Source organism: Cynara cardunculus (assembly GCF_001531365.2).
Source record: "Cynara cardunculus var. scolymus isolate 2C chromosome LG 13, CcrdV1, whole genome shotgun sequence".
Classification (NCBI taxonomy): domain Eukaryota; kingdom Viridiplantae; phylum Streptophyta; class Magnoliopsida; order Asterales; family Asteraceae; genus Cynara; species Cynara cardunculus.
In genome coordinates, this window is record NC_037540.1 from 13,305,625 (window position 1) to 13,315,283 (window position 9,659).

The window sequence follows — 9,659 nt, forward strand, 5'->3', positions numbered from 1 at the left end:
AAACTAATATGGATAAACTCATTAGAAAACAACTCGACAACAATGAGAAGATTAAAAATGGTTTACGAAAACAATCGGACTTTGAGTTCCGAAAGTGAAGACAATAATCAAAGCGTTTGTATCGGTAATGGATTAATATGTTATAGTATTCGTTTTAATCGAAATTACCTTGATTATGACGTTTTTGTATTTTTTATAGTTCATATTGTGTTGGTTTTCGTGGTACAAGGCTCTACTCAAAAACGTCACCATCGGGATTATATTTGGTACAAAAACCCATTTACATCCAATAAGGTTTTGCGACGGAGAAGATGGAACAAGATCCCATGTGTAATTTTTGAGTAGAGCCTTAAACTCATCTTGCATAGCTTCATGCCATACCCTATTTTTAAATGCTTGTATTATAGTGATAGGCTCGGTGGAAGTGAGTTTGAAAGAGACATGAAGATTCATTTTATCAAACAAAGGGTCTTTAACCTAACGGTATGTGAGTTATAGACCTTTTAAAAGGTCAAGGGTAGTGATTATGAGGGAATATTCGACTAGTGTGTTATAAACCAAAAATTCCAATTACAAACTCATTGGGGGAAAAAAATCCCAGCTCCCAACAGCGTGAAAGAGATGATTGGGATTCCCAAGCTACCAACGAATCGATCCGTTTCCATCCAATGTGCAGATTGCAACCGCTATAAATTCCCTTCGCTTTAAACCAATTTTGACCAAGAGAATCAAAATTAGAATTAGCTTCGTCAATTAATGGGTTCGACTGTGAGAGTGAAACAAGAAGATCCAGAAAGAGATTCGTACATCACTTTGAAAGTAGTGAGTCAACTCAACGAATTGGATCCGTATTTCCGGGTGAGGCGTGATGAACCGCTGCAACAGCTTATGATGAGGTGGAGTGGTCGGGCGGGAGTGGATGACTACCGTACCTTTCGATTTCTGTTTGATGGCGATAGGGTTCCTGAAAATGAGACGGCTGATGAGTTTGGATTGCTGGATGGCGATAGTATTGATGCCATGCATGATCAGGATGGTGGTGGAATGGTTGTCTTTTTGGGTTGTTCCTTGTGTTTGAAACATGTGATTTGTTGTTTCTTGTGTGTTTAATTTAACGATATTATATATATATATATATATATATATATATATATATATATATATATAGTTTGAGTGATTTGAATCGTTTGCACTATTTTTTATATATAGTTTGAGTGATTTGAATCGTTTGCACTATTTTTTTATCTTACAAAAAGGTATGACTGGATAAGTGTCTGTTTGATATGATTAGGATTTGATAAGACAAAGCTAAACAAGTTGTTCTTAAAAGTTATTTGATGAATTTATATGTCATATAATAGTTATAAATGATATAAATAAAGTAAATATTTAAATAATATAATTTATAAACATTTATACACAAGTTTCATATACTTAAATACATACACATATCAAATTTGAATGAATTTTTTGATATATTTGATGGTAGACTATGTTTTATTCGATTTAGAAGATCTTTATTAATTAGCAGAGGCATGATAAAAAATGTTGCAACAACGAAAGTATTGGAGGTAGAGGTAGTGGTGGTTGATACACGATATTGGTTGTGGTGGATGATGGTGGTGGTGGCGGCCGACAATGATGAAGGAGGTAGTTGTGGCTGATGTGGGTGGAAGTAGTGTAGTGGTGGGCAGAGGTAGTAGTAGTTGATGCTAGTCAGCTAGTGGTGATGATGGTGGTTATGGTGGAGGTGGAGATGACCCATAATGGTAGCGGTGGCAGCGATAGACGTTGGTAGTGGAGATGGAGGCCGGCAGTGGTAGTGCCGGTGGTTGAGAGTTGGTGTAGGAGGTTGTAGTGGGAGATAAGGTGGAGGTGGTCGACGGTGTCTACTGGTGGCCATCGGTGATGGTGGTGGCAGCTGCGGCTAGTGGTGACCATTTAAGCAAATTCCATAATAAAATTATATATCAAAGAAGGGTTAATTAGTAAAATATTACTTTATGTCTCATTTTTTCCCTATCTTTCACCTATTTTGGTGGAACAAGAAAAAATATCTTTTTATTCATATTCTATGTCATGTAAAACGTGAAACAGTAAGTTCTTGTACTATTCCATATCACAGCAAATGTGGGACAACGGGTTTTTCACAGCCGTCGGTTCTATACAATGGCGGAGCAAGCTTTGGACTAGGGTGTTCCCAGGCTCACCCTCACCATTGTATTTTTTTAAAAAGGTGCTGACATAATGTTGTTCTTAGGAGAGATACAGTTTATATGGTAGGTACCACTTAGTTGTTAATTATAAATTTTACACGCTTTCTTTAACCATGATATCATATGTAACAATTTACCTGGTGTTTATCGGGTAAAAGTTGTCACCTTTACTTTTACCGAATAAAACTCTTCATCCTTATTATTGCTCTTACTGTTAAGATTCTCGAACCTTGTCATATTCATACAGTAAGGTAAATGGTTGGGCAAACATTTAATAAACAACGCCTTAGTTACTTGTTTCGATCAATTACATATGTCAGTTGAAACAACTCCTTTTTTAGCTATTGATTATAGCAAATTGATTCATGTTCATTTTAATCCGAATTGTTAGTCTTGGATCGGTAGGATATGGACCATCACACACATATAATAACTCCTAAATTTATAAAGGGATTTAAAGGTGTTTCATATGTTCCATTCATACAGGGCCATTGAACCGGCCCAACCAGCAACCAAAGCTGTATGCAATATATGAACAGAAAGCAACCGTCCAGGATCATTCAATACAACGGTAAACCCATGGAAATACCCCTTTTTGAATAACAATTTTTTAGGAGCTACTTTAGCTCCTGATATAAGCAAAAGTCTATTACATCTAACGACTCCACACACTTTAAAAGTGCTTGGGGTGATTTTGCATAAAAACTGGTTGAAATAAAAGGACCACTCTCATCAAAAATCTTGGCTCCACCCCTGGTCCCATATACCGCAACCTAAGAATTCACGAGAAACAAGGTTGGAGAGGTATATATATATATATCCCTTTCTTTGGAACTATGATTTGCTTTTAGGTTTGTGGTATTCTTGTTTGTCATGCAGGGGACAGACCCATAAAAATTTTCAAACGGTGGTATCATTTAACTATAAGAAACAAATATCGGGGAAAAAATTCAAAGGTGGCACACTAAAACAAATATAGGGAAAAATTTTCAAACAGTGGCACCATTTGTCTAAGAAAATGACACTAATAAGATTCGAACTTGGGTCTGGGGTGGAAAAAAGGCCTTGCAAACCAACTCTACCAACGGAATGAAGCTATGATAGGAAGTACGAAATGGAAGCTAAAAAGGCCTTAAAGTTTGCAATAAAACCAAACACAATCAAACGAATCTAGTAAATCTCGCACAGTGTAGTGGGGTCCAGAGAGGATAAAATGACATCAGACCTTTCTTATGTTCTAATTTTAACAGTTAGAGAAAAAGTACCTTAATTTTTAAGACGAATTTTCATCAAATTTCATATCTCCAAGTCTACTCAGCAACTTCGCTTTATATTTGTCAATTTCAGCATCTTCTGTGGCTTCTGGAGTAGCCATGATTACTAAGATTGCCCCGGCGCTTTGCAGAGCCCTGGCTGCTTCATCTAACATATTATGAAACAACAGAATGAGAAATTTATGGGGATTTCTAGGAAAAGATGAAGAAGATGATGATCATGGAGAATCAGGAACAAGACAACTCTATGCAGATGCACATAAACTGACGGATATATTACATTTATATGTAGTTATGCAGATAAACTCACAAAGGAGGATAAATAAAAGCTTCTAACCTGCACGAGCAATGGCAGCAATAGCATTCAAAGCTTCCTTACGTGTGCGATCATCTGTTGCAGCGCCCAACATATCCACAAGCTTTTGTGCCCCACCCATCTCCACAATCTTCATTCTTCTTTCATCTATTTAACAGGATCGTACGTTAACAAAAGGTTTCACACTTTTCCCCATTGGACAACACACTATAAAATCTATGAAACATAGTAGGTAGAGCATCTCCAACCCCCCGACCCAATTTTTTTTTGTTAGGGGGGTGGGGCTGAAAAAGAGAAGTGCAAGAATTGATGATAAGTGCATTATGTATCCCCTTTTTTTTTTTTTGTAACCATGGGTGCCTGGACCAGCTTGTGCGCTTCTCGACTAATCCCATGGGACCCTAAAGATAACAACCAGGAAAATCTCCGATGGCTTTGTGGAGGCTCGAACTGGAAACCTATGGGGAGAATCCCCAAGGCCTGGCCTTCATTTGCAAGTTGAGCTGGCCCCATAAGGTTAAAATTCAGTCTTCCATAAAATGTAGTGCTAGATACTGAATACAGTGACTAGAGAAAGCTACGAGAAAATGAACGGTCTGATCAAAGGTCTAGGTTGCAAAATTAATTGCCTAGATTCTCTGATATCTAAACCCATACCCTAGCATTCGGGTTTGTTTGGTTTGGTTATTCTCTCATTCTCTGATATTTAAGCAAGAATGGAATGGCATATACAGCCGTGTGATTAAGTGTACCATTGCATAATATGGAATTTTTGATCAAATACACGTAGTAGGAAGTTTTATTATAGAATAGATATATATATCAACCATACCATCTGTTGCAAAACGAGCTAATCTTGAAGCTCCCATCCTTTTAAATAGCGGGTCCTTGACGTGTAGAAGTGACACAGACTGCTGAATCAGATTATCACCTAAAAAGATCCCTTATTAAAAAATCTTGCCAATGAAGATCCACAAATGCAGTTAAACTTAACTTAATTTTTTGATACCACATAAAGGACCTTCCACTGCAACGTAACTCGTCTGCTGGTACACAGTTGATAAGGAAAAGTAATTGTGCAAGTGATTTACGAAACAAAGTGAATACCCAAGTATGGAAAGATATGGTATCCAACGATTGTTGCAGTCCCAGCAAAGATAAGTTTAAAAAGCCATCCTATTTTCTTTTCAGCCTCCTCCTCCATTGCTCGTTCATCTGGAACCAAAGTACAAGTGCACATCTAGCAATGGTTAGGAGAAGTTATAAAGGCAGCTTGCATTCAACTGCTTCTCCTCGGAACAAGAGGATAAACAGAATCATCCCGGCTAAAGCACGAGAATCCAAACTGCAGATCTTAAGGAACTGAAATTCAATAAGAATTGGACTATCTGGTAACAAATGGTAAGAGTATGTGCATACTTCCAGAGACAATGATAATAACAAATAGCTATTTGCATACTTGCAGAGACAACAGTTTGAGATCGGCATACACAAAACAGGTTGGAGATATAATGGAGGAATCGAACTAAGACAAATTATTCGCATCACAACATTAAAATCCATATCTCCTGTTTATTCAAGATCCCAAGTTTAGGCAAAGTAAGAGCAATCGATCTATTTATCCATTGAGGGTGGGGTGAGATACATCTTTTCATGGATTTCACACATCATAACTAATTATATAAGCTTCACACGTATATGTTTGAACCCTTGAAGGCTTTCATCATAGATTAGTATCCAAGCCTCTTCCTCACATTAGTTTGAAACCGGTACAAATTTTGCCATTGCCTTTTTCTAGAAAGTTTTTGTTATTTCTCTAGTTTTCCTTGCTAATTATCCGTATTAGAATCATGTATCACTCTAAAAATTAGCCGGGGTCTTCACGTGAACATCCGCTCTACCATTCGGGGCAGAGGACATGTCTCCATGCACCCCACCCTCCTGGCCCTATTTTCGAATGGGATATATTGGGTTTGTTTCGTTTGGTTTATCACTCGAACATTCGTAACCTTCCCTCGATGTGCTAAAGCCAAATACGAGACCACCAATGATTCAGGTGGTCGTTAAGGTGATGACGATGCTGTTGTTGTAAAGGCTAGAAAATGTAAGGGTTTCGGGTGCCAAATTGATATAGAAATATGAACACACACTTCCAGTTTGTGGTGTTAATGGCGAAGAGGAGATCCAAGGCAGGGTACATTATCATTTTCCACAAGTTAAAAGTTCAAATAACCATTGTGATTGCATGACTACCTTCAAAGATCTTCTAAACTCTAATTCTTGAGTCTTGTAATTAGTAGTCTCAAGAACTGTTGCAGATTCTAAAAGTTTTGCATTGAACTTGAATAAAAAATGTACAACAAAAAAAACTAACAATCATTAAGCTCAAAGTTCAGTAGGAATTACCTATTTCATGATAAGATGACGAATATTGGCGTGATCGAACATTCACTGGTCTTCTTCTGCACAAATACTGCAATTAAGAAGAAAAAATTTAAAATTATCGAAGAGTCTACCAAATTATCATAGAGAAGGATGAATGAAGTAACAAACTCAGACAATCAATACTCAAAGGACGTGTGATAATGGAGATTCAGTCATGTAACTTCCGAATCACAGAAATCAAATTTTGTAAAACGATTTCTACGAAGAATCATTCAAATATATTCAAGTAGAGAGACTTACGGAGCTGAATTGAGCTGTTAAACCACGCATCACGATCGGAATTGCAAACGGTAGAAAGGCGTTCAGTCGCCTCCGGTGGCAAAGAGAGGGGATTTAGCTGCCGGCGACCGGGTTAATTTGGCCGAACCCCAAATCGAGTTCGGATCTTTTCAGAGTTACCCGTATTCTATTGCCATTTGACAACCTGTCCGAAGATATAAGCCCAAGCATCAAAAAGTAATGGGCCCATACCTGATCCAATAAAGCTAGGCTTTCAAATTACCCTCAAAATCCCGCCATTGACGAGTTGAAGCTTCTCTGACAATCTCGTCTCTTCTTGCGTGTCTACAATCTTCAGAGGATCTTGCTATAAAAAGCGATTAACCGTTCTACTGAAATGGAAAGCAATGGAGGAAGCTGAACTAGAGAAACAACGACGTATGGTAACGAAATCATCAAACAAGAGAAAACCCTTTTCTAACCTCACTAACGTCATCCGAAAACCCAACCACACAGTCCACACTTACTCATTCTCTCAATCGAAGAAGCCTGGATCTTCCACCGCCTCTGATTCAAGTGTCGGAACCACCCAATCTCGGATCCATGCCGTTCCGTCGGACCACCCTCTTCCTTCTACCCCTCAGAGACTCACACGTGGTACTCTCTCTCACTGCCCACATATGCTGATCCAGATGTATGTTTTCACCATATGAAATTGTTCGTATCGGATTTTGCTGTCATCTCACTCGCCTAAATCGAGCCGATTTCTTATTGAAATTTAAACCAGGATGTGTGCTTGTATATCTGGAATTTCTTTTTGTTGATGAATATTTGCATTCGAATCGCTTGAAATTTGGTTTAATTGTATAGCTGTTAATTACTTCTTCATGAATATTGAGTATATGATCGTATTCTAATTGGGTAGTTCCTGTATTAGACTGCATCATTGGACCATTTTCCCCCAACACGTCTTGCAGTTGTTGGCTTCTTCGTTCTGTTGGTTTCATTTTCGTCTTCATCTGATGCTTTCAATCATTGGCTAGATTGCTTAAGTCCAATTTTCAGCCAAATCTGAATGTAGCAATGTGTTTTTGTGTTTAATTTTCAAGAGCCAGAGTCCATGACTGAGCTTGTTTTCATTTGTCCGATCATAAGACAGTGTTTATGAAACCGAGAATCATGGCTGTTTCATCAATGGGCTTATGAATTATTTCTGTTTGTCTTTTCAAGAATACCTTGACTAAGTTTAAGATTTGCATTTCTTAGATCATTTGGTTGGTGATGAGAATCATCTAGCGTATGCTCGAAGATGGAGCGCACAGACAACCAGGAGCAATGTGAAGGATGCTGTGCAGGAAACTAGGAGCAATGGGAAGGGAAATCAGTCTTGTCTGGATAAAACGACGAACGATGGGAAGGGGAAATCTGTGGTTCTTCAATGCTCTTCAATGGAGAAGATTAAGGACAAAAGGGAAGCTATCGATGTGCCATTTAGTGCCCATCACATGAAGAATGCAAAAACTAGCATGGACGCTCTTATTCCTCATTCTACCGTGAAAATAAAGGATAAAGTGAAGGAAAAAGATGTGCAATCTAATTCTTCTATGCGGAGCACAAACATTAACACATCCTTTATAATGCCTCCTTTACTGAAGAGAAAGGATAAAGGAAAGGCAATTGCTGTGCCACCTGATTATCCTCCTGTGAAGAAAGTGAAGAACAATATGGTGGAAGTCCGTGTGCCTCTTTCTGGAGTGAAGATTAAGGATAGAGGGGAAACAGACAAGGGTTCTAGTCGTGTTGATCTTGCCCAAAAAGATAAAGGGAAGGCAATCGCTACACCTATCAGTTATCGTACTCTGGGGAAGAAAGATAAAAGAAGTAGCTGTCCACCTCTTTTGAGGACCACCGGCAATAGGTATCAGTTATTTGTAGCTTACTTGCTTGTTTCTTTTAATATATGTTTTGCAAACCGTGGGTCTTCACAGAAACACTCTTTGTCCTCCTTTGGGTAGAGGCACGTTCTGCATACATCCTACCATAGACCCTACCTCTGTGTCGGATTTACTGGGTTAGTTTGGTTTGGTTTGGTTTGGTTTGGTTGAATAGGAATGAAGTTGATGCATTTTCTAGTAGTACTTATTGATGCATCAGTTGATTATAAAACTAATACAATCTCTATGCTTCTTGGCTGAATAGGAATGAAGTTGATGAAGCAGAAGATATATTCCAATCTAACCCACAAACAGATCCTCCTCTCAATAAAAAGGTATGCTTTAACATTTATCTATGAAAGATACACTCCCTTGGTCCCAAAAAAAATGCATTTATGTTCGACTTAGTCCCATCCTGTTCCAATCTAATGACGAGTCATACGTGGGATAACAAGTTTTGTGTTCTATTTTGTCTCGTGTATTCCCACATACCAAACGCACCCTTAAAGGTCAATATACAACATATTGTTCTTTCAGAAATCAATTATCGTAACTAACAAACGATTGTTGTACAGAAGAAAAGATGCTCATCAACGAAAGGTGTGGAAGAATATGCATTACCACAAGATTTTGTTGAGCAGCAAAGAGCTTACTTTCAAGAAATCGATGAGTTTGAACTACAAGTTGAGGAAGTATGAGTTTAAAAGAAAGAGGAGAATAACTTCATTACTTAGGTAACACTGTCTTAACCTGTTTTAGTTTCTCGTATAAATATGTCAAAATCTCCTAAGAAAGATCAACAACTTGACCACAAGATGGTGCTGTGTAATGACCTTCTTACCCTCGAGACTAAAGGTCATTCCTAGACGTGTAAATCTGATGGCTTAGGTGAATAAAAATCTTACCATGTTTTTCGTCTTTGTCAACTTCATAAAACATGTAATCAATCGTCATTCAAGTCTATTGCGGCTCATGTTTCGTCACCATTACGGGAAACGTGCTCCTCTTCCACTTGGTCGATAACATATTGGCATGATCTCGTAGCATTATCATCGACGGTATTCAAGAACTCAACAATATAATATCAAAATGATATACCAAAAAAATTCCAATTGTGTCAACGACATATCATGTTTAACATTTGCGTCATTTTCAACCCGTTACCTAAATCCCTAGTAGGAACCCCCCTTGAACTATGTACTAACTTGAGATGAAAAAAAAATCATATGGGTGGTGTCTGATTGGTTTGAACTTG

General features: G+C 38.0%; 3 protein-coding genes across 4 annotated transcripts; 2 read left to right on the forward strand and 1 right to left on the reverse strand.

Moving 5' to 3' along the window:
- Nucleotides 1-756: 756 nt before the first annotated feature.
- Nucleotides 757-3,110, forward strand: LOC112524792 (small ubiquitin-related modifier 2-like). Its single transcript, XM_025134744.1, has 2 exons — nt 757-1,047; nt 3,096-3,110. Exons 1-2 carry the CDS (start codon nt 757-759, stop codon nt 3,108-3,110), a joined length of 306 nt encoding a protein of 101 aa, XP_024990512.1.
- On the reverse strand, nt 2,658-6,655 carry LOC112525475. Of its 2 annotated transcripts, XM_025135615.1 has the most exons (7): nt 6,492-6,655; nt 6,213-6,279; nt 4,914-5,021; nt 4,639-4,737; nt 3,828-3,953; nt 3,482-3,638; nt 2,658-2,989 (listed from the first exon to the last, which is right to left on the reverse strand). In XM_025135615.1, exons 1-6 carry the CDS (start codon nt 6,519-6,521, stop codon nt 3,490-3,492), a joined length of 579 nt encoding a protein of 192 aa, XP_024991383.1. In that variant the 5' UTR covers nt 6,522-6,655; the 3' UTR covers nt 2,658-2,989; nt 3,482-3,489. The 2 variants fall into 2 exon arrangements, with proteins under 2 accessions (XP_024991383.1, XP_024991382.1); XM_025135614.1 differs by lacking the exon at nt 2,658-2,989 and having other exon boundaries at nt 3,334-3,638.
- Nucleotides 6,656-6,828: 173 nt separating this feature from the next.
- On the forward strand, nt 6,829-9,322 carry LOC112526066. Its single transcript, XM_025136448.1, has 4 exons — nt 6,829-7,127; nt 7,737-8,388; nt 8,670-8,739; nt 8,980-9,322. The coding sequence occupies exons 1-4, from the start codon at nt 6,878-6,880 to the stop codon at nt 9,100-9,102; spliced, it is 1,095 nt and encodes a 364-aa protein (XP_024992216.1). The 5' UTR covers nt 6,829-6,877; the 3' UTR covers nt 9,103-9,322.
- Nucleotides 9,323-9,659: the final 337 nt, after the last annotated feature.

What these genes read in the sequence shown, in the direction of transcription:
- LOC112524792 (XM_025134744.1), top strand. Translation starts at nt 757, where the DNA reads ATGGGTTCGACTGTGAGAGTGAAACAAGAAGATCCAGAAAGAGATTCG.
- LOC112525475 (XM_025135615.1), bottom strand. Translation starts at nt 6,521, where the DNA reads ATGCGTGGTTTAACAGCTCAATTCAGCTCC. An exon ending in TAACAGCTCAATTCAGCTCC is followed by an intron (nt 6,280 to 6,491) that starts GTAAGTCTCTCT and finishes TCTTAATTGCAG; the next exon opens with TATTTGTGCAGAAGAAGACC. An exon ending in TGCTGCCATTGCTCGTGCAG is followed by an intron (nt 3,639 to 3,827) that starts GTTAGAAGCTTT and finishes ATAATATGTTAG; the next exon opens with ATGAAGCAGCCAGGGCTCTG.
- LOC112526066 (XM_025136448.1), top strand. Translation starts at nt 6,878, where the DNA reads ATGGAGGAAGCTGAACTAGAGAAACAACGACGTATGGTAACGAAATCA. An exon ending in CCCTCAGAGACTCACACGTG is followed by an intron (nt 7,128 to 7,736) that starts GTACTCTCTCTC and finishes TGCATTTCTTAG; the next exon opens with ATCATTTGGTTGGTGATGAG. An exon ending in ATCCTCCTCTCAATAAAAAG is followed by an intron (nt 8,740 to 8,979) that starts GTATGCTTTAAC and finishes ATTGTTGTACAG; the next exon opens with AAGAAAAGATGCTCATCAAC.